General features: G+C 41.0%; 1 protein-coding gene across 1 annotated transcript in view; it reads left to right on the forward strand.

Moving 5' to 3' along the window:
- The first annotated feature begins 641 nt into the window (after positions 1-641).
- Positions 642-25,387, forward strand: part of LOC119654170 — a 39,382-nt gene continuing 14,636 nt past the window's right edge. Inside the window, exon 1 of the mRNA XM_038059342.1 lies at positions 642-671. Coding sequence (XP_037915270.1) covers positions 657-671 — 15 coding nt within the window. The 5' untranslated portion in view covers positions 642-656. The remainder of the gene's footprint in view (positions 672-25,387) is intronic.

Consider the following 25,387-nt stretch of genomic DNA (forward strand, 5'->3'; position numbering starts at 1 on the left):
AAAGAGATCGCCACTATTATTTGAAAATTACGAACTTTCATTAACTCATGTCTGTGTTGCTTTAGGATACTTTAGCCTTTGACCACTATGTCAATAACAAGTCAATAAATTCACCGGTGTTTGGATTAATGGCAGTAAATAGGTTACACATTGAAAAAGGATAATAAATCTATTGTGGGTTTCGCGAGCCGATGAAAATCACTATCGTAGGAATGTCGACGAGTATGTCGCGTTAGAACTACACGCCACAGAACCGCAGAGGAAAAGTGAGTCTAACCTCATTATCTTGGATGTGCTGTGTGGTTTATGGCGACCATATTGTTTATGATAGATTAATTCAATAGAATATGGGGATACAGTTGATATGATATCAATAGAATCGTTTAACAATGAACCGTAGACTTTAGTGAGCGAACAGATAAAGATATTTTGCTGCAAGGAGATGCCTTTTCTGGCCGTTCTTTCTCCAGTGGAGTCATCGTAGGGCTGACGCTTTTATGTGGTGTAGATCTTATTTCGATTTCAGCTTTTCGACTTATGTTAACTGACAAAACTTCCTTTTTTTCAACATTACAACAATTAAATTTGCTCTACATATTATTTTTAACAAACAACTCATACATATTTTTTTTTCCAGGTACACTTTGAATTTTTTTATGAATGATGAAGCTGTAAGTATAACACTAACGTTCAACGAATTTAATATCCATTAAATTAATTTCAAAGATTGCGTGTAACTCGATTTGGCCGCTTATTAGATGATTTGATTCCAAAAGTACAGGTTGGAACCCCTCACCAAAGAGTAATCTTTAAAGTTCCAAGCTATTGACATCATAAAACAACAATAAACAATACTTCCCAGCATCTTTCCCCGCTAATAGTTCTATCAAACGTACAACAACCGCATACCTAACGAAATTATGATTTTCCCAGAGAGTGAAAATACTACATTACAGCATGCTAAACATTCTAACGGTACATCCGCGTTTATGCTAAGGTAGAGGCCATTATTGCTGGTGTAATTAGACCTCAAAAACAAGCCCAAGAATATTGTTCTTCTTTGCTCCGTGGAATTCAGCAACACCTTAGGGGGCACAGAACGTGCACATCATCATCTTTTCCTTCATCGTCCGACCACTTTTCACCTATTTATGTCTAGATTTTCAGCGTGTTACCTTCACTTCCAGACAAGTATTGGTATTAATGGCACATAGCGGTTCTATACTTTCGTAAGATATTGAGCCATTGATCAGTCAGTCAGACAGACGCTTGCCTTTGAAATGCTGAGCACAAGCTGGGGGATAAATTTTTCTTATAATGGCCGTGTATCTTGTGCTCTCCTCAACATTCTTAAGATGCTTTCTCGGCATGACCTCTACACCGCGGGCATTGCGAAGCATAGAGTTCTAAATTATATAGAATTAAGTAACATTTTTTTATAATTTCTAAAATACCATCAGTAATTGAGATTACATGGTAGAATTAGAAGCTTTATCTGATGGAGCTTATAGTGGTCCATAAGCTGTGGATGTTGTCCCTGAGAAAGGTGGATGCTCTAGTTGTTTACCTATCGAGGAGATTATAGTATGTCGGAGTATTGTTTAAATTGATTAAAGGAGATGTATCCGAATGATTGTGTACAAGTTTTTACGCCAGGCGTTTGCGTACAAATGGATTGGAAAAGTATGTCACAAGTATTTGTCAATGATTCAATTGATAGTTTCGGTTATTGGCACTATTATAACTTTAATGGAAAAAGTGATGTCCACAGGGTACTTTCAACTTTATTGCCGTAAAAGATGCTCTGATTAGATGCTCAGTATTATGCTGGTCTGTTTCTGGTACCAAGAAGTACGAAACAGGAATCGAATTTCAATTTTTTTATCTCAAGAACTGCCGTTCTGGAAGAAAATTTTCTCTTGCCTTTTGCATTTGAGTAATTCACAGACAATTATTTTACAGCGCTGCCCTCCAAACTGGTTCAACGTTTGTGACAATATAATACTTAAAAACAAAATGTTAACTTCGCCCATTCCATCGATTATGGTGCAATGATAAGAGTTTATAATAATAATAATCGTTCGCGCGGCCATCCAATTGGATCTAGACCTTCAAGCGTTTTAGAGCATTTTATTCAAGCCTTCCACTGTATACTACGGGACTATAGTACGATATAGGAGGTGATGTGGTCAGCGTTGCTATCGCCTGTGACTATCACCCTGGTTTGATTCAAGTTCTTATAAACTGCTGAGTCGACTGGTGCCTGACATTCAGTTACGATACAGATTTCTCTGCCACCAGTGAGATGTGAACCGCGACTATCCGCTGCGGCAACCTAGAGCTCTAACCAGGAAACCATTCGGACACTAGGTCCATATTGCCTAATAAATATTCTAGAAATTTGACCCTAGAATGCCAATGATCTATAATAATTACGCTAATTCCTGTAGGAATTTTCTTCTACTTATGGATCGGGTTCAAGACTTCTTGTGGTAAATTGCATGATAATCTGTTTAGTTTGTCTATTCGTTGACATTCCAGCGGAGTTTGGATCGTTTTCTATTAAGTTGGAAGTTGAAGGAAACAGCGAGCTTGAATTTTGTGACACTTTTCCTTCAACTTCCCAGCAATAGATATGATTCTGTATCGGTTGAGAGTAGCCTTATTTTGGACGTGACTATATCAAGCTTTATCACTATTCCAATGTAAAGACTCCGTCTCTATAATAGTAAGGTGGTGTGGCGTGGTGCCTTTGGAATGGTAATAGAATATGTAGGTAAAATAGAGCATGTGAATGGATGGGTATGGAAGCTCTGCAAGCTGTCGTTGTCGGGTTCATAACTGAATTTATGATAGCGGAACCTGCCATGCCAGCAACCCTGGAGAGAACGCAATGTATTGAAGGTTGCTTGCCCAAAAGTCTTCCAGAGCTCATCACCCTTCCCCACGCCAATAAGACCAGTGATTTCGAGTCATTTCAAGGATCCATAGACGTGGATTGATGTTTAGAACTTCGAGTCCAATCCTAGCCATAGTTTCCAGGATACATTTTCCTCGGAAGTCTAGTTGATATATGCCCCCGCTCTAACTTGAAAGTCGCTGCATACGCCCCTCCGTGCTCATTCAAGGGAGCGTCCTTCTGAGTATGAAACCGGTCGAAAGTCCGGTATCATCTCATGTTGTGTTAAATAGACACTAACACAAGTTATACCTAATTGACATAAAGCCATCGATTTGACCTTAGGCTGAAACCTGAAGTCGGGCGTTGCCACGAACCCTGATGGCAGTGGTACCAGATACTAGATGCGATATAGGTGGGTCCTTGTTTCGGTGCTATTTCCTGATGAGCACCACCATAGTGAACGGCGCAGACTATGTTATATGCATCCTAGTTATTTCTGGTTCCGCCTTGAGGACTGGACACTGTTCCGAACCCACAGTACGCTCCATGTTCTCATCAGAGGCGCCATGATCCCCACGGAGAACTCAACTTTTCGTATCTCGTCTTCGCATCTTTTCCTTGTGTCAGATTCCTGGTAGATTGTAAACGTATGTGTATAGTCTACCCATCTGTAACACTTGACTGGAGTTGCTCAAATGATGAGTTCCCCGCTGTTAAGTGCTACTTTGCGTATTGCTCGGCAACTTCCACTATAACCGGGGATTGGTAAACTCTGGACCATTACGCTATGTGGACTTTCCGTTAAGACAATCAATGTCTCAGATTTCCAGAGAGTAGTTGACTCTAGGCTAAAAATTCCCCCCCAGTAGTTTCTTAACCCCCAAACAGAACGTGATTTTATTTGCTGTCTTCCAACCTAATTCAACAATGGCTCCGCAACCGTAATTTCTCCGTATGGAAGACCCTTGTGCTCTGCAGTATTTGGACTTGATTCTATAGCGGATTTCGCTGAGGATTTCGGTAAAGGTAGGGCCTTCCATTGATTTAATGAGCAGAGCTGGCGATTTATTCCTGCTTCGTATCCTCACTTTTTCCTTTGGTGTTCTATCATTCAAACCTGCTAGGACTTTAGGTAGACTGCGGGGCGTGCTGCTTCCTCTTGCCCTATTTCTACTTTTTTTTTTACCCTACCGGCTACCTGGAAGAAATCTCCTTCAGATGCTCCTTCCTCTTTCAGCTTGTTTCCCGGTTCGTTTTGTAACGGGCTGTTTCCGTTCTGTTTCGAGCTTACGGTGTGCTCAGCGAGAATTGTAGCTGCTTCTGGTTTTTCGCGCATCTTCGGTTACTGTCCACGTCCGCCTTTGGTAACATTTTTCTGGTGGTAAGCTGCAGGGCATCTCCACTTCACGACAGCCGTTTATTTCCGGGTATGCCTCACTAGTCGCCCATTCAGCTGTCCAGTTTGAACGAATTTCCCTTTTCGGAACAGAAGCACTGCAAGGTGTTAGAGTTTCCAGTCTGCAACACCGGGAGTTTCTCCGCATTTAGCCATGGACATCCCAATCCTGTCGGGATATTTAGCTTTAGATATTTCCTTTGCTGAGCGCTGCGGCACATTTGCATGAATGCACACGAATGCAGTCAACTCTTCCTCCTCCCTGACTATCCCTCAATAATTTTATTCTTTTTATTCGAGAGCAAACAGATGTCATCCGCATTGTAGACGGGTTTGAGAATAGGTAACATCATTCGTTGAATCCCTTCATGTTCAGCAGCCGAGGCAGCATGAAGCATCGATCACGAGAAGAGACCATTTTCTTCTTCCAGTCGTTGGTAAAAGTCTCAGGTTCACAAAATTTAATTAATTAATTATTGTGCAGAGACCGTTGCGCGGAAAAGTTTCACTGGGAGATCATTAATTCCAGCGGGTTTTCTTCCATTTGAGCGGGTTAATGCAAAGATAATTTTGTTTCTGTCAGGAGGTTGCCGTAGTGTTTCATATCATACAGTAGAGGTGGAACTTCTGTTAATGTTATGCGATACGGAATCATGGCGAGGTGCTCTTTCCATCTGCTCATCATTAGGTAGATGAGAAACTTGTTGGTCACAAACCTTTGCCTCATGTCGTATACGGTCGCGAAGTCATTGCTTTTGGCGGGAGCTTCTGCTTCCCTTGCCAGCGCAATGGCGAAAGTTCTATTCTATTCTGCACATCTCGTATTTTTTCCCGATTAAAGGGCTCCAACGTGTCGCACTCACCTCCGCTTACAGCCAACAAACAAGGTCTGAGCTCCTCAGGTTCATCGGTCCACCTCCAGGTTTCTTCAGTCAGCCAGGTTTCAAGGCGTCTTTTCGGGACTTGGCGGACAATTTTGAACAAACATCCTTTAGTTATCCAATGCCTATCAACATTCTCGGTCAGAGTGCTTGATGTGTTTGTTGTCTGCGCGCCAAGAAAGTTTTCCACAGCCGCGACTTTGTGACGGCATATATTCAACTTCAGGAGTTGACAGTCTATTTCCCAGCGAGTAGACTAGCATTTCATAGTCGGTAAGTGGAATCCTAGCTAACGTTGTAGCAAGCTTTAACTCAAACAGTGTGTCGTCGATGACGAGACGGCGCAAGTTTCAAAAGTCTGCATACTTTTCACCGTTGTTGTTATAGACATAGAAATCATCATCATCATCTCCGACGCTTGTGTTAAATTCGCCAAGTACTGTTCTTGCGTCATTTAAAGATAATGAATAAAATGCTGACTCAAGGCGATATAGAACTAGTCCGCGATTAACTCATCCTTGTCTTCCTTTTAAGCATCATCATGATCATCAGCGCCGCGGGTCCAGGCCTGCATTAATAAGGAACTCCAGGCACCCGAGTTTTGTACCGAAATCCACCTATTCAATATTCTTAAAAGCTGTTTATCGCCCAACGCCATCCCTCCATCTCAGGCAGGGTCTGCCTCGTCTTCTTTTTCTACCATAGATATTCCCGTCATAGATTTTTCGGGCGGGATCATCCTCATCTATACATCTTGACCAAGAACTCGCAATCTTTCTTGCTAAGAACCCAGGTCTCAGAGGAATATATAAGGACTGGCCAAATCGTTCTCTTGTACAATAAGAGCTTTGACCCTATGGTAAGACTTTTCGAGTTGGACAGTTTTTATAAGCTGAAATAGGCTCTGTTGGAAGCGAACAACCATGCGTACACTTCATCGTCGTAGCTGTTATCGGTTGTGATTTGCGACCGTATGTTAGATAGGCGAAATTGTCAACGGCTTCAAAGATGTAGTGTATCGTTATTCTTTTCGTTCGACCGGTGCGATTCGATGTTGTTCGTTCTTGGGTTTTTAGTGCTGACGTTGCCACCATGTACTTCGTCTTCACTAATGTGCAGCCCCAGATCTCGCGCAGCTTGTAAGATCTGGATGAAGATAGACTGCGCATCTGGGATTATTCTTCTCGTAATGTCAATATCGTCAGCATAGCCAGTAGTTGGGTGGACTTACTCCTTGTATTAATATCTGCATCGCGTATCACCTTTTCCAGGGTCAGGTTAAAGATGATGCATGATAGGGCATCCTTCTTATCGTAGACCGTTGTCGATGTCGAATGGTCTCGAGAATGATCCTGCTGCTTTTGTCTGATCTCGCACATTGGTCAGGGTCAGCCTAGTCATTCTTATTAATTTCGTCGGAATACCAAATTCTCTCATGGTCGAGTGCAGTTTTACCATGGCGATGCTGTCATCGACGGCTTTAAAATCGATGAGTGGACGGTGCAACTGATGTCTATATTCCAACAGTTCTTCCATCGCGTGCATCGAAAATCTGATGTGTTGCTGATTTGCCTGGAGTGAAGCCTCTTTGGTATGGGCCAATGATGTTCTGGGCGTATGGGGCTATCCGGCCTAGCAAGATGGTACTCAGCAACGTGATACCTCTATAATTGCTGCACTGCGTGATATCTCCCCTTTTTTTGTATGAGACATATAATGCCTCTTTGCCAGTCATCAGGCATTGATTCGCTGCCCCACACCTTGAGCACAAGTTGATGTACCACTTGGTGTAACTGGTCGCCTCCATATTTAACCAATCCGGCTGTAATTCTATCGGCTCCTGGCGACTTATGATTTTTAAGCCGATAAATTGCGGAGACTTCTTCTTCTATATTCCTGGTGGCAACATTTGTCCGTTGTCTTCATTTGGCGGGACCTCCAACTCTCCGATGTTCTGGTTGTTCAGTGGTTCATCAAATTACTCAACCCATCGTTCTAATATGTGCATTCCCTCGGAAATCAGATTTCCCTTTTTCTCTCGGCATATGAACATCGAGTTGTGTAAGGCATCCGGCTGACTTGTTGGAATAATTTTCGCGTCTGGTGCGGTTGCTCCCTGTACTTTTCGAGTTCACAGACCTGTTGGTTCTCCCAGGCGTCCTTTTTCCATCTGTGAAGTCGCTTCTCCGCTCGCGGGAGTTCGTGATAAGTCTCCGCGCGTGCTCGCGTCCTTTTTCCATCTGTGAAGTCGCTTCTCCGTTCGCGGGAGTTGGTGATAAGTCTCCGCGCGTGCTCGCGTCCTTTGAGTATGCAACATTACTCGGTATGCGGCATTCTTCCGTTCTGTTGCTACCTTACATTCATTGTTGAACCAGACGTCCCAACTTCCTTTCCTTGCGCTGGGGCCCAGTATTTTTGTGGCCGTATCATTGATAACGTTCTTCAGGTGGTTGCAAAGATCATTTGTTGATGCTTCATCTCCAGGACATCCGTTAACAGTAGTTATTGCGACATCGATTGGAAAATTTGTTTTTGGGTCGAAAATCATTATTTTTTTTCTGGTCTGAAGTCTGTGATCGGGTAAGCGAAATTTTTTTGGAGGCCAAAAGTTATGTTGCATATCCACATTCTAGACTTTTTTACATTTTTAAAAGTAAATCGGATTTGAGTGTCAAATACCATGCTGTCTATTAATATGGTTTTCTGGATCGCCAAGTAATTTATCTTATACTTTTCGGCCCTTTCAGGCTTCAAAGCCGTAGTCCGTTTCCTTAGTTATCGTTGTATTTTCTATTCGATACGATGTTCAGTTTATGGTTGTGAGATAATAGGTATCATGCAGTGTACTGTTCAGTTTCTAATCTGGAGGGCCAGTCGGTGCATCCGTGTTTGACAGAGTAGAAAACTCGCTGTTTTCCTTGTCGGTTGCTTTGCATGATCTAGGGTTTATCAACGTTGATATCCGACTAGGCGTTGCTAATAATGTTAGAGGTAGAAAGGCAGCAGCCTCCAGAGTTACGTGAGCAACGCGATACCTATATATTTGCCGCATTGAAAGATATCTCTTTTTTTTTATGTAAGACAGACCATACCTCGTTGGCAGTCATCAGGGATTGATATGCTGCTCCAATCCTTAGTCATAGGTAGATCCTTCAGCTTTTTTGCTGGAATTCTAGTTTCGCTGTTTTTTTGTTCACAATAATAGGGAAAACAAATTGAGTGTTTATTTTTCAAAATTTGTTTCTACCCTCATCGTGTTTTTCGTTTTGAAAAACGAGGAAATTCAAGAAAATTATATTGAAAATGAATGAAAAGAAGACAAATACCATAAATGGAAACCGCAATTAAAATCTATGCAGGTGCGGTGTGTTTACTCGTGAAGAGGTCGATTTCCGCCCCACGTGGAACGCCGTCCTTGTTGGATACAATTTCAAAACTACTTGCATTGTCGAAGCAGATACCTTGTCGGAATTGAAATTTGATTTCCTTTTGTCAAAGTTTTCATAAGTACAAACGACAAGGGTTGTTAATTATAAATTTGTCAGATCGTGAATATGTATATACACACACATATCAGTGGCAGAGATGTATTGCAGCACTTGTGCATGTTGTTCCATTTGGAATATTTCATTAATTAAGTATCTCTGCTGCAAAACCACCCAACTGTGTGGTATTTTCAAAGACATGCTTTGAAAGGTCATTCGGAGGTGAACGCGCTGGTTTAATTACCTTAACTGCAAGTGCATACATTCAGATGTACATAGGAGAAGCAGAAATGTCTGCATTTCGATGCTAATTTTTAGCAACATGTATAGTACCTGCTAACGTATACATGCTAATTTGAAAGTTGGGCTGTGAAATTGAGTGGCTTCCAATTAACCATTGAGAAGATCTTTCATTTGATTTTCTTCGATGCTCCATTTTAGTTGTTCTTTTGAAGCTTTCTATTGATTTATAAAAGAAGGGTAGGAGTTGATTCCATGCTGATTTTAATACACTCGCATTTACCCGCATATTTTCCTGTACACACTATGTCCGTCAATTCACGGGCTTAGATTGAATTTGAAATTCATCTTTCGGAAATGAAAACCCCATCTGAACGTCGTACAATATTCAATGGAAATGGAACACAAAGAGCTTCCCAACAACTTGAGGTTGAATTAAACAATCAACGTCTTCAATGGAAAATTATAGTAATTACAGATAGTGACTTCGAAAACCAAGATACATATGTATATGCATGGGGAAGTAATTTCCAACGCAAATTATTCCTTTCTATCTAGATAAGTCCAGTTGTTGGTTTCACACCTATGAGATTGGCATCTCTTCAGCATGAAATCGTTTTCTTGTACTCAATTGCGTTTGCGGTTTGCCAATAATACAATAATTATTACTTGTTGACAACATACTTACGGACACTTCACAAGCACCTGCCTGCGACTCTTCGGTAGAACATCTTAAGTTGGATCGATTTCTTTCAACTGCGTGCCAAGGTGCGTGACAAGAAGTTATTGCCGCGTCTACGGATGAAAAGAAAGGAAATCAAAGTGTGTGAAGAAGATAAAATTATTAAACACATGCGTGTATATTCTGTATAATTGGTGAAAAGTGTGCCTGCGTTTCTTCAAGTGGCATGTGGGGTGCTCACTTAGCGAAACGAATGGGAGCTTCATCGAAAATAAAGCCTACAGAAGAGGCGATGAATTGTTATCAGCTAAACACTTCCCCATCCAGAAGGAAGGTAGATAGTAATTACTTATATCTGCTAAATTAAACATGATCTACAATGTACCCAATTTAGTATTACTTGAGACATTGTTTCTTCTTGCTAGCTATAAACTATGATGATTTATGAGAATTAGCTTTTTCTAGTGAGTACATCAATCCTGACGAAACACATGAGTATTTTACTTTTTGGAAGTATTAAATCAGGGAGCTAAGAAAGTTGGCCAAACGTAACTGTATCGGATAGACAGCAAAAAGCGCGGTTTTTTAAGCGCATCTACATATAAATAATTTAGCTAGGTATTTGGACTATGGTCAACACTTTCTCTGCGGATTCTCGTGTCACATTAATGTATCCAGACGAATTTATGTATCTATCTTTTCAGTTTGAAATGTCGAATTAAAGCATAAAATAAAGTTCGGCAGTCAAAATCTATCTATGTAGTCGCCCTTTAGTGGCCATTTCCCCTCCCCCCCTTTGAGGCTTTAGTATTCCAGAAAGAACGAAGCTATGATCATTTGATATTTATTCTTATGATATCTGCATATAATATAATTCTTATAAAAGATTTAGTAAATTTATGATTTTCTGAAGCTTTTGTTTAGCTTAGCCGAATGGGCAGTAAAAGGTTTGATATCGAGGAGAAAATTGGAGCTTATTCTAGGTTACGTAGTCAATGGGAGCATTTCAGGTGTAATAAACGCTTGAGGTTGGCACAGGTAAATGTCAAGAGATCTATTATGTCGAAAGAGATATTATCCCCTGTCCCCCTTGAGGTTAGCACAGGTAAAGGTACCATACTATTTTTACGCCTAAAGGGTGGTTGATATTAGTTCCAGTCTCAAATTTATTTCGAAAGTTGCGAATGCGAGCAAATAGATGGCGCGCCGAACTCTGCACTCTTTAGAGCTCGCCACGGGTGTGGAGGACTAGCGGTGAGAAGGTGCTGTTGGTTGGGACAGGAAAAGACCGCATGGAGATAAGCCGGCCTCTTCTGTCTCGACCACCGGGAAGTACGCACGGCTTCTTTCACGCAACAGTGAACGTGTTGTTTTGCTAAACAAGTGAAAAAGCAACATTTAGCTTGCTGTTACTAGCCAATTCGACATAGAGGCGGCAGACACTGTTACTTCAGCAACGCAGGCTTATAATGTGATAACAATACATTCCAAAAGCAGCAATTCGCCTCCGCGAGAGATTCACAGCAGAACGTTGGAAATATTTTTTTTGGAAACTATGGTTAAAAGGGGATGATTTTTTTTGCAATCATGCTATCTGACATAAACCTAGGATATGCAGCGTCTATCATCTTTTTGGCTGCCAACAGAGCCTATTTCAGTTTATAACAACTGTTTCGCTCGAATCGTCTCACCATCACAGTCACAGCTCTAACTGTACAAGACTATAACTCCTCATGTATTCCGCGGAGATCTGGGTTTGCAACTAGAGAAATTGCGAAAACCTAGCCGCGTTCAGGACAGGAATCCTCCGAAGAATTTTTGGCCCCTTACATGAGGATGGACAATTCCGTAGCCTGCATAACGACGAAATCTATGAGCCTGAATGACTGAGATGGAGCGATGGTGAAGGATGGGACGTCAAACAGCTTTTAGGGATATCGGATTGGTGGACGTCGGCGCAAAACCGGGATGACTGGAGTTCCTTACTAATGCACGACTAAACGAGATACCGGTTGCTGCGCCGTTGATGATGATCATGATAATCTTGAGGAGCCTTGACATCAATTTCGAAGAGGTTATTTAAATTCGAAAAATCAGTCTTGGTCCTTATACTCATTGAAATCAGTCACTCATTAGCTTTATCTGGGCATTATACAAATTTAAACCGCTAAATATTAGGCTTATAGGCAAATCCTATTAACTTATAGAATACTTCAATTTATTACCAAGAACTCCTTACCATATAAGTGAATTCCAGAAGTCAATTAGAAATTAAATAAGAAATTAAATAGTTGATGATTGCAAACTAGTAAACGGCACGCTCAGTTACGTAATTCATCATGAATTTCAAGAAAAATCTTTAATTATTTCTGGGAAAAATAGATGGAATTCGTTTCAAGGCAAAGGGCTGGAGTAGATAGTTTTCTAAGTTGTGGTTAGTGTACTTGATTACTAGGTGCGTGGTGTTGATTATGTGGTCCATTATTGTTTCCGAACATACTGTCAAAAGTTTCCAACAAAAGTGTTTCAAGAGAAATTCAACTCAAATTATAATTACTTATTCCGTATCAGTCGTTTTGGAAGGGATTCATTAAACATTTCGTGAGATGAGAGTGATTCAGGATAGAAGTCGTATATCGAATTCCACAATCAGGAGATGCTCAATTTATAATCCAAATTGATTTAGGTGATTTCGTAGAGAAATTTACCAAAGTTTCTTGGCACGCATTGGAAAGCGTGGGATTCATTCGCTGAAATACCAAAATTGTGTATCTGAGATCTTAGCACGAGGCATTCACCGCTAATCAGTTGTATCTTTCCAGTGCTATACCCTCTCAATTTAACTCGATATCGAAAATTTTACCTTAGGATGTACTTATTTTAAGAACATGAACTCAGAAACCATTTTCCAGATTTTCTGAAGAAAGTTCGGAAGCTATCCAATTTCTGCAATGCAATTTAGAAGTTTGTTTGCCGTGGTAAAAGTTGAGTGGCAAATAAGGAGTAATTTACCTGAGAATGGCGAACGAAGATCCATTGCAATTTAGATGCTTCAAGAATTTATACAATTTCAATCTCACGTTAACGTTAATTGATATGCGAGAATCATATAAAGGGTCCATAATACTATACTGCCTACTTGCAAGTGGAATATATGCAGCATAAAATTACTGTTATAATAAAGCCTTAACGAATAGTATGAGGTTTAGTTGAGGACGGTAGTGAACGATAAATTTAGGAAAGCTCGAGATGTTTTACTTTTATTCCGTACATAAAGTACTAAAATTGGTAATGTACATATTTGGAGTGAACTTCGTTATTCAAAAAGCTGGAGCATCGGCGAGAGACTTTGCGTTCTTTGAGCTGAAGTTTATTTGGAACAGTGATTTATCGGATAAAAAAAATGAAGCTGAAAACGAGAGGGAGTCTGATCAGCTATTCATAGCAAAGTAGCTCAATTTTCTGAGCAGTTGGGATACTGCATTTCAGCATAGGATGCAGCGATTTGAAGGAACCGTTGGTATGGTTCAGTGGTTTCGAAATAAGAGAGAGAGTTCATTGGCACCCCAAGGTAAATGACTTCTTCTTCTGTTGAAATGGGATCAATATAGATTTCAAGGGATAGGGTTTTGATAATATTCCAGATCGGCGTCACTTTCGGCGTCACTTTCAATTTTCCGTAGAATTTATTAACAGTTTCCAAGGGCTTAAATATCGATAGTTAGTTTAAATAGGAATACAGACGCACTTCACCCCGAAAAACATTTTTAGCGGACTGTTAATGGAGAAGGTCATCCGCTTATTGTAATAACTATGTATGCTTGTGGCAAATAAGGAAAAGAGAGCGCGGCGTTGGTCAATATTGACTTCTGATTTCTGCTCGTTTGGGAAGTTCAGAATTTGCTTATCCAAATGTGGATGGAAAAAAGGATTTCGGAACCCCTGAAAGCGAACCCATCCTGTCATACGGGATTGAAAACCTTCCGTAGATTTTGGGGGCGGGCTACAGTAGGTTCCCTTTGATTGATGTCTAGAAGAATATGTGTTTTGCGGATATCAGGGACATGCTTTGCCGAGTGTTTGGTTCGATTGATGAATTGGAACTCGGGAAGAGTGATTTTGGAGTCGCAATACTCTTCGATAAAGATTTGAGAATTCGATCTAAAATTTTGGGGGGAGGAAAATATGATCGACGCAGGCCTGAAGCTAATTATGGTAATTATGGATTGAGATTTGTTTTTCAGAATAGAAGTTACGCGATCACTTTTCCTATCGGTAGAGAAGTCGGTAGGCAGTGGTTGATAATTGAAGATACATTTTTTCATACAAGGGAAGTGATTTTGTCTAGTCCGGCAGATTCCTCGTTTTTTAAAGCGCAACCAAAGTCTTAATGGTTGACAAATCGAAAATACAGTTCTGGCTGTAGTGATATGCTTGAAACAACTCGTTGACAAATATGTTCATCTTTCCCAGTGGTGAAATGTTTGCTTACTTATTTTCCCCACATAAGGGAATTTTTTCTGATTTTACTTAATATGCTAAAATTCAAGTCAATATTGCGACCGGTTTGTGGCTAGTTAAAGATGAGGACTTCGTCAATGAGCGGATAAAGGTGTCGAGAAGATCTATTTCCAAATAGTCTCAGCCATAGGGTCTCTAATCACATTAAGGATATCATTGGGGAGGAAAATTAGGTTACGCTAGTTGAGACAATGAAACGGGATCATGTTATCTTTGGACATAATATTGTTGCAGAGAAAGCCATCACGTTTGGAATTGAGAATGCTGCTGACGACGGCTCCTCGAAGTTGGATACCAAGGATTATGATATCATGGTCACTGATGCCAGAGATCATTTATAGGAAAGGTGGTAGGTACTGGTATTAGGCTTGGCAGTTAGTTATAATGCTACTAATGAGCAAACGGTCGAGATATAATTAGTAGAATATTTTGTTAAAGATGGGAAAGGCTAGACTGTATTAGGATAAATTCATGCTGAGATGAGAGCTGGCAAACCTATCAAGACTTCTCGCATTTTTGTTCGACCGTGCTTTTAACAAAGGCGGGCAGTTGGTATTAAGGTTTCCACCTATTATTCAATAAAGACGAAGAATGATGGAATTCATAGCAACTTATCGCAAGTGAGAATGATAGTTTCAGTGCAGGTAGACCTAGAGGATTTAATTATGGACGGCCCGTTTAGAATAGGTTGAAATTTGGAAAGTTGCGTTCCTGGATATAGAGAGAATATTCGACAACGTTAGTACCAAAGCCATTAGCACTTACCAGAATAGATAGTAACCATACTTAAACCAGGTTTTATCCAAACTGAGTGGATCCTGCTGCTGTTGCTCTCCGAACAGAATTCATGACTTGAGGAGATCGTGGCATCAAAACGGTGCTCCACAATGCTAATTTCATTTCTCGGAGCAACCGCTGACACCCACCTACTTTTTTAAACATATAAGAGGGTGATTAAAAACTGGAGGCAGTTCTGGTATCGGTTGTCCTAGAACAGAGCTGAGGCAGCATTTTATGAACCGCCTTTTCTTTCTTTTTTGCCTTTTTTTTGGAAAAAAAGAAAATTTGTGGCTGGTGTGCTTTGATACAGGTTTTGTTTTGGGATCTTCGGCTAGTGTATTCTGTTGTGATAGTGTTGAGCCGTGGGAAATCATGAATGCATATTTTCTTTTCGTTGGGCACTTTTGCTAGTACATATTTTGTTACGGTGATGAGCAGCCTGTTTTGTCAGCGGCTTATATTTTTATTAACAAATTCCATAGAGAATCGTTTTTATATTAACGACGGCTGTTATTGGTTCTTGGCATACAGATGCCGTTAAGAAAAGTCACTAGTACCAACCAGCAATACGTTTAAATATATATCTAAATAGTCCTATTCAGAGTTTCCACGAGGGATATTGATCACACATTGATATCCCTAAATTATTTGGAGCGTATTGGTTTGATTTCGGTGTTGAAATTTCATCAATATGATAACTGAAGTTCTCTCAAAGTAGTGTTTTCCTTGCATTACCATACGAGAGATGGGGCGAGCAAAGGCGCCAGTTTATTTATTTAATTAGTATGAGGTTAGAGTACTTCAATAACGTGTAGTAACAAGGGTATCGACTCCGATGTCTTCGTCAGCAGGAATAGCGCTATCTAGAGATATAAATTATTTTTTTGGCCAAATCTAAAGAACTTAAAGACTAGCCTAACTGAGAACCATAGTTTTGTCTGCAGCCTGACTTCTTCCATTTGGTTATGTCTGCTCAAATTTTTGAAATATGGAATCAGAAACCGTGTAATGAATCTCAGGTGACAGTTACTGTATTGAATGGGATAGACACACTTTATTATGTACACATTGTATTATGTACATATGTGTACGTGGACAAATTTAAAGCAATGAAATAGTTATAGAAAGCTTTTAATCGAATTTCTCCCTCTTTAATTATATTTTCTTGAATGTAAACATCTTAAAATCGATGAAAGTCAACATTTTTGTGGCAGCTACATCTTTCAATTAGTGGGGGTCGAAGGACGGTCGTATGATGTTTTGTGCTTCCTTGCTTCAAGCTGGAAAATTCCAATCCATTATTGCTCATCGAATCGACGCAATTAAATCTCTATCTGAATTCAATAGCCATTGGCGACGAAAATTATAAATGTTCATTGCAAAACGACCCGGTCCTAAATGATCCATGTTGTCGTGTTTCCCAATTATTTCCTGTTCTTGTTATATAAAATTCCAAGAAAATGTTTACACGTACTGAAAAGCATAGCCGGGAGACCATTATTTTTGTAATCAATGTGAACACATCGATGGTAATCTCCGAGCATTCGTATTCCCATACATTTGCTAACAACAGCCTTCATACGTATCCTTACAAATAAGTATACAATACACGCTTAAGAATGGATCCTCTTGCCGCATTATTTCATGGTAAAACTTCACGATTTTCATCCTGCGTCCTTAGGAAATGGAAATGTAGATACAATTGTGTATTTGTCTGGAATTTTCTGAAAATAATTGTACATACGTATATTCGCTAGATACATGTACACGTGGCCATGAATATCTGAAACCACCCTGAAAAAGTACACCTGCTGTCGTTGCTACGTAGCTTGTTTAGAGTCGAAGCAATTGTTTTTGGGAATTCCGCAAACAAATTTTCGAATCAATCATCCTAAGAATTGGAATTAAACTTTTATGCGACGTGAAATTTGGGCGAATCTAAATGCGGAGGCAACGTTCCCAGATAAATCTATTTATGCTCCCTGAGTAATAAATAAGTACAGGAGAATACGCACTGTTGGGTGCTTCTGGGTTCCAAACTTGTGTTACAACTCAACAATCGAAAATGCCAACTGAATAAGGAAGGACTCGGGTATATGTACTTCAATTGAGGAGCTACCTATTTATCAATTATTAAAATGCATACTCCGTAAAAATATATATAAAATAGTGTCCGGATCGTGGAGTGGTTAGAGCACAAGGCTTATCGTACGGAAGGTCGCGGTTCAAATCTTACTGGTGGCAGTGAGATTTGCATCTCACAGCTGTGAATGAGTACCTGAGTCAAATCAGGGTAGTAACCTCGGGCGAGAACAATACTGACCACATTGCCTCCTATAGGGTATTATAATCCTGTAGTGTACCGTTACGGTCTTGAATGAAGTGCTTTAACAAACTTTAAGGTCCTGATCCTATTAGATTGTTGCGCCAACGATTATGATTTCCGAGTTGTCACAATCTTGGCAGATGCCGGATTTTACCTAATACTAGCACTAAGTGCCAAGCATGCGATCTAACCTACTTAAAAATTAAAGGGGCGCAAGTGGTGGTGGCCGGTGGTAGGCCAATGGGAGAACCCTCCGCAACATCGGGCACGTATGCAGAATGGTGTATTTCTGCATGGTTTGAACCAGACTTTGCGAAAGCCCCAGAACATGTAGGGAAGCCGAGACGGATTTAGGTACAATACATAACTGTGGCTGATAATATTATGGGAACTACAACCACCCGTTTGAGATGCCAAATTTCTTTGATTTCCCGAGCCAGTGGCTCATAGTTCAACTTCATCTCCACGTACTTCCGGTCGATGTTGCTGTTATGGGGGTAGCAACATCAGTAATATACGCGGAGCGACCCGTTTTGTCCACTAACAGCACGTCAGGCCTGTTAGGTGGAGCATGGCGATCAGTCATAACTAGCCGGTCCTAATATATGCTGTAAGCATAACTATCAAATACTGCTTGCGGCTATCGATAAACCAGACATGTTCCCGTAATTAGCCCATGCTTGTATGCAAGGTTTTGATGGATAACCTTACATACAGCATTATGCCTGGATATGTTCTGCACCGGTGCCATAACAGTACAGCCAGAAATGAAATGGTCCAACTCCTCTAACGCCGAACCACATATTTTGAATTTTGTCGTTCTCCACCCGTTCTTTCATTATGAGCTTTTCATAAGCTCGGGTGGCGACTACACCATCCTGAATGGCACACATGAACCCCTCGGTCTCAGCAAAGAGCTCCCCAGCACACAGCCATCTGTTTGACAAATGCGAATCTACAAATGGCTGCCAAAGACAATTCAAGTGTTTGCATTCGACTTCTATTCATCGATCCGCTTTTGGTCCGACTTCACCACACTCACAGGATTGAATCCTTCAAGTTAAGTGAAGTCAGTCCACAGTCTGCCTTACAGACAGCCGCATGCAAGGGACTCGCCTGCTCTTTGCCATAAAAATAGGGGGGCAGCGAGTCGACTTGGCGATGATGTTGTGCCGCTACGTCAACCGCGCTCCTACCTCCGATGTCACGAGGCAGGTTCATCGGGTACGCGGCAGAGTTTGCGCGATGCATTCGGAATTTGGACATAGTTGTTCGTATCTGCCGCTGGACGTTTTCCAGATCAGTCTTCGTCCATGGGAATATTCCGAATGCATAAGTCAGTGAAGAAAATGCATCCAATGCGCTTAATTTATTCTCCGCCGAGAGATGCGATTTCAGTACCAGCTTTACACGTCACAGGGATTCGGACAGCAGAGTATCCTTCAGATCACCAACTCGAGCATGCGTTCCTTGCAGAATTCTTAGGTACTTGTAGAAGTCCATCTCGGTCTTAGCTCCGATGTGGGGGTCACCAGTGCTATGTCCGGTATGCGGCTCGTGGTGACCTTTGCGAATGGCTTGGATTCGGCACTTGCCTAATCCAAACTCCATCTGAATATAACGGCTGTACATGTCTGCTATTCACAACATATTTTTAAGATGGTCGTCAGTACCAGCGGAGAGCTTGATGTCATCTAAGTACATCAAGTGTATCAGTTCGCACTTAGCACGTTGGCCGTATTTAATTGCTATGCCCTCTAGCATCATTCAGTAGGCAAGAAGGAGGGTTCAGTGCCACGCGAAACCAAAGGGGACTCTATGAATCCCTCTGGAACATGCCCCTCCGTATACGGGTGGGCTCTGAGGTATTAGTACCCTCAGATGTATGTACTGATAAGGTGGTATGCCACCCTTCCACGACTGTCGCCGAAAACTTTATTAGCTTCGGATCAATGCGATACAGATGTAGGACATCGATAGAGCAACTAAAGAGATTTCTTTAGCTTCTTGTTACTTGCCCTACAATTACCGAGCCGAGAATGAGTTGCTCTTTGCTACCCCTTGACCCATCTCGGCAGCCCTTCTGCTCCTCGGACAGAATTTTGTTGGTCTCGAGGACGTAATGAATTTATAGAGGGTTTGTAAGCAAGTAATCGGTGTTGGGCCCGCGGGGTCCTGCACCGTGTCCTTCTTAGGGATAAGGTAGGTAATCCTCGCAGTGAGGAACGGTGGAAATTCCTGCAGATCTGGGCCACTCCATTTGTTCGAGCTGTTTATGGCTCGTTGAACTTCCTCTTTCGTAACATCCCAAAATTCATGCTTAGCATATTGAGATGGCGAGTGCTTTCAGCAGTGATCCATTCAGCATGCCCTAAAGTCCACCCCAGTATTCTTTCGCTTCCATTACAGAAAACTACCACTGTTTGGTCGCTTTGTTGGGATTCGTTGAGTAATCTGAAAAAGCTCAGCTGGTTCCTCGCGTATGTTGTATTTTGGACACATCTGAAGTGACTTTCGTCATACCGTCGTAACCGACAGAATATGACAGAAAGTTCCAGCTTTAGTGTATCCAGAATTGCAACTACGGGTGTCTCACTGGGGATGGCATAGTTTCTGTAAACCCTCTGCACTTTATTTTTCACCCGCCTGCTGGCATTGCCAGAGCTGATTTGAATCAGTCTAGCAATGTCCAGCCTTAGTGAGCCCTGCCGACGTTCCAGACGAATTTTCCATGGTGGATCTCTTCGGTCACTCAAACCAATAATGCGAAAGCGAATCTTCTGACCGTGTAGTCTGATAACCGTAACTGCTCCACACAATACACAAGTGATTGCAGTTGCAGCAGCGACATATCAGCATACAGTCGAGATGTAATCCCATCATTGATTTGAGATAGAATTCCCGGAGTTACTGGAGATGGATAGAGCCTGGGAATTCTATGCACGCTCGTTAGAATTCGTCCTCAACCTTAGCAGAAACCTCAGCTGGACGGTGGAGAAGAGTGCTTCGGTGAATGCTGAAACTGTTGCCTGCAGTGCGGCGTGGTGTTGTTGATGCCGCCGCTTCTGCCCTCATCGACTTTCGGTCACCAGTTTCCCCGATGAGCTCGAGTCGAACACGCTCCCTGATGGTGGCCGGGATTGTGTCGCTGCGAGTAATAAAGCGGTATTGGTCTGCGACTCGCTGGGCAGCCACGTGCGCGAATTGCGGGAAACGCTCAACTTATCTCTGGCGCAACGAGGAGCGGTAACATGTTTTACCCGGCCGCTGTTATTTTGTAGCAAAAAAAGGTCCTCTAAATGTAAATTGTGACACTTACGGTGCTCATTTAAACAATCCTGACGTAATCGATATCTTCTTTCAATTGATTTGAGATGTGTCCAGTGTAAGAATGTTGCTCATGGGAGGGTTATTCAAAAGCGCATTTGTTTATCTAAGTTGGTAGTCTGTGTTGTCGAAACTTTGGAGTGTAGCTGGCTAGGAACAATCTGTATGGAAGAGCTATTTCCATGGTAGGAAGACGTCAATGAGCATGTGTGGGTGAACTAGAGTGCGACTTCCTACAGGGGCCTATCACAGCTCCATTTATATGGAACCTGATGATGGACGAACTATTGAGTAAGTTCAGCTCAGTGTGTGCTTTGCATTCGCGGATGATATCCTCATTCTTGTTGAGGGGAAGTTCCGACTTGAGCTCGAACAAATCGGGTGACTCCACGAACGAATGAACATGCGTGGTTGGTTAAAGTTGGTGAAGAGTTTTCGTTGGTGAAAGTCGTCCTCATGTTGCTGAAAGTCACCCTACTTCGTGCGTATTGTTTAAGTCGAATAGAGAATGGATGCTTGGAATACTGTAAGCAAGTTAATTTTTTGCGAATTACCAACGCGGAACATATGTACCTGTACCCATAGTTGATCAACGTTAGGATATATTTAACTAAGTTGGGGTATATGCGGAGGCGGAGGACAGCTGCTAGGTCCCTATATAGCATTTCTACCTTAAATTAACGACATTCCAGATAAAATTAACAATTTCCCACACGAAATTAAAGACTTTCTAAATGCCATTTGTATTTTTCCCAATGAAGTTAACATTTCATCAAATAAAATTTACGACTTTCTGACTGAAATTAACATTTTTCTGCATCAAATTAAGAAATTTTTAAATCAATCTAACGTTGCATTAGACGCAGAGCAGTATATGACTGGTAGGAAGGCTGTGTTGCAGGACGCCGTACCCAGCAGTCAGGCTATCGAGCAGTGTCTTTCGCTAGTACTCGAGGAATGCGAGTAGACCCGAGTCTGGAAAAATTTAACTGAAGTGACTTTTGCTCGGTTATTCGCAGGTGTAGGAGTTCATAGTGGTTGTGGTTACCCCCGTATCGCAGACAGAGCATCTTGTGGGCCCAGTGCGTTGTGTTATCCTTTTCAGCTCAGTAACTGCGCCCTTTGATTGCGGAGGAGCTGTTAGATTGGCCCCGCATCTACTGGTATGGATACACGTTAGTGCTAACTGGTATGTAGCTCTGGTTCTGATTATGGTCACCAAACCAATTCGTCTCCGAAGAGGACCTTGGATTATGGCTACAGGACAGGTATCTTAGTTAAACCCCGCGGATCTTCAGAGGTTTCAGGATCTTCCTTCCACTCAACGAAAAATGTAAATAAATTTGTAAAGACTTGTTATTCATTTGCTTTGTGTATTCTTTGGGAACCACTGCCCTTGTGTAAATAAAATGTAAAGGGCTTGGTTACTTTTTAATAGCTGTAAACAGTTTCGTTAGACTACCTTCGTTTTTGCCATATTGAAACGTGTGTGCTTTTTTGCCGCCAGATGGAGTTATATCCTCCTTAATAATGTTTCTGGGAGGCAGGGGATCCCAGTTATTTGAAATTAAGAAGTTCATCATCATCCACGGCACAACAAACGGTATCCGGTCTAGGTTTGCTTTAATAAGGAAATCCAGACATCACTAAATCTCAGGAAGGGTCTGCTACATCTTCTTTTTCTACCGTAGTGACAGCCCTTATAGACGTGATATCGCTCATAAATTTTGTTGTTATAGAAGCTGCCGAATCGTCCATCCCCATGTAGGCGCGAAACAATTTTCGGATGATTCTTCTCTCGAAAGGGGATCATACAAAACAATTAATCATTACGTCATTCCTCAAACCCCTCAAATTGGAAATGAATCCAATAAAAGTATATCAATCGAAAGAATTCTTTATTCTACAAGGGACTAGGTTAACGACCATTACTTGTTGGGCAGTTTGGGACTGGGGGGCATTCAATATCTAAAAATTTATCCATACAGAAATTTCGGGACTTTTCCTTTTCCCAATGGATTCAAGGTTCGTCGCTATTTCAACACAGGAATCGCATCAACTAGTTGAGATATTTTCTAACGGCCAGACGAAGAATAGTACTGCAAAAAAGGACGCAAGGGATTTTCCTGGATTCAATGAATCATTTCCCATTTGGATGCAATGGATGTGAACTACACAATGGGTTGGGTAGACATCGATCATTCTGACTTCTTCCTTATTTACTCCAATATGTACAATTGAAAAGCTTACCTGGCTATAAAAGACAGATGTCACATTCTGTTCAAGTCGAAACGAAGGGAACGTCACTCAATACATTAATCCTGAAAGTCAACTCAAGGAATTTCCTGAGAGTGCTTTTCACCTTATAGCCGGCGATTAAATCGGTCACTGGTCCTATAAAATGGACAGGATAGAAAGTAAATACTCTGATTAGGATTGATATTTTAGCCACACCTATGAAATAAAATCTTGAGTGTTTCGAAAACCAGAAGTTCCCATCTTGCAAAATTCGTTCTTATTCAAGAACAGTCACGTCGTTCTAAAATAGGGGAGCAACAGACTCAAAAAACTGCTAGTGTTGGCTACTTCCATAGATCCCACATTGGGTGCTATAATAGTTGTAAATGAGCAAGAGACACATCGGTAATACAGTAATTGTCCGTCTCGTAAAATCCGATGGTAATAGTTATTGAAAACAGCTGGAAACTTTCATTTATGGTTATTACTGACTTCCACTTCTTTATTTAGAATAAGCTTTAGCCACGAGGGGGAATGGGAGAATATTTGAAGAATGCTTATTTTTTTAATTAAGAAAGAATACTGTAATTCTGAGAAGCTGCTGGTTTTCTCAGTATTTCGAAGCCTTGATTGAAAAGTTTCATCTCCGGCCCCCTATTTGTTATAAGACGTTTCCTTCTCAGCTATTTGTTCAGCTGCTCAAAGCAATCAGAATTTACGAAGCATCCCTGCATCTTGAATGAAGAACCCAAATAACATGATTTCAAAGATGACCAGTTGGGTCTCGGTTTCACCTTGGCATAAGATATCATTGTAATTTCCTCATCTTACATCACGCACTAACCAACTAACTAGCTTTCGGATATCTCAGATACTTTTCATAGTAGACAAAGTTATTCATCTTAGTTCAATGTTTCGGCTTCCTTATATTCAGGACTACCCTGACGATAAAAATTTCAAGTAAACGTAGCCAGATAGTATTGAAATTGAATTTGCAAAAGTTTTCCGCTTTTCCAGAGAAGTCTCGAAAACAAATCCAAAGCACATTTCATTGTTTTGGTTTTCCACAAAATTTCGTAACGGCGTCTTATCAAAGTTTCCAACGCAATTATATGTGCCCGCTATTTCCCAGCGCAGTGCCCGTATATATACCGAAACGGTTCTGTCTATGCATAGATACATACACTCGCAAGTTCTAAAGGATTTAAACTGTGCCGGAGAGAATGTTGAAGGAAAAGTTACGACAAGAGTTAATTTCCTTAAAGTCGTACTTATACCCAGGGAAAGGTGAAATGTATTTGAAGGAGAACGAGACACTCAATTTTGTCTTTGACTACAACAAAAGACAGGATGATGTTTTCCGGTTTCCGGTCTCTTCCATTTACTGACTCCTGATCACAAGAGACTTTGTGCGGGTTCTTGGGTGAAAATATATTTTCCTTCGTATTTATAACATGGTAAGATGTGACATTATTTGCAGGGTATTTACATGGCCATGTAGTCAGGTATAATAATAATACGATTTACCTTAAAAGTAATATGTGAAATTAGGCTCTAATAGAAGCATTGCTGTTTGTTAAAATTTATGATTTAGTTCCTCAATAGGATACGGCAAATTTTAATGAGTGAAAATAAAAAACTGGGGTTTCTCCATTAACAACCTCAAATGAACTGCATATAATAATATTGTAGACAACTGACAAGTTTAGTTTCAAAGCTAACGTGCTGGATAATTTTTGAATCTTTTGTGTATGCATTTCTTACCGCGAAACGAGTTTTAACATTCTGAGTACATGTTGCTCTAAGTACATGAAAGTGTGTAACAATCAAATATTGATCTCCTTTGTGGCTATTATCAGTAACGTTCCCTCTATCCTTCCCCATCGTATATTCATTTGGGCCAGATTTTGTGGTTAAACATAAATCTACTCTGGTAAGACCACAATGGTGCCAGTTTACGCGAATGAAAGTAGATGGTCAGAGGATAGTGTAGATCCCAGGACGAAAACGTGGATTGCTACCTACGGTGGAGTATAAAACCTGGAAAACGCTTGCTGAGGGATGGGCAACAACTGTACTGCCAAACTCTCGCTTCACCTCCACATGGTGATGACGGAGAAAAATGAAGGGAAACCACTCAAATCTAAAAATGGGACAAATTTTACTAACTGGTCCTCCAGGTTTGGAGTTGGGTGGGGCTGACAACTATACACTGAAAACAATTTATTATATAGCTACAAGCAGAGCCTCGGAATATATGGTTATGGCAACCACGGACCCGGATACTGAAAACGGACAAACGTGTACAGAAAGCAGCTGGCCGACAAATTGTCCCATAACAGTGCTAAAAGAAATGCGTTGGACTTAACCAGTGTTTTGGAGAAAAACCACTACAACATATATTATAGTGGCCATCCAATAAATTGTCGAAGTAAATTTCTCAGTCAGCAAAAAAGTGAGACCTGTTGTTATCGCTTTTACACATTAGCAAAAAGCTATGCAATCTGTGCTTGCGAGACAATTTTAGAAATATAAGTCTTAATATCGTTCACTCCCCTACAGACTACACTCCAGAGATAGAGAGGGATATCTTCTCCGAGGCAGTAAAA

This window comes from Hermetia illucens, chromosome 4, assembly GCF_905115235.1.
Source record: "Hermetia illucens chromosome 4, iHerIll2.2.curated.20191125, whole genome shotgun sequence".
Taxonomy (NCBI): Eukaryota; Metazoa; Arthropoda; class Insecta; order Diptera; family Stratiomyidae; genus Hermetia; species Hermetia illucens.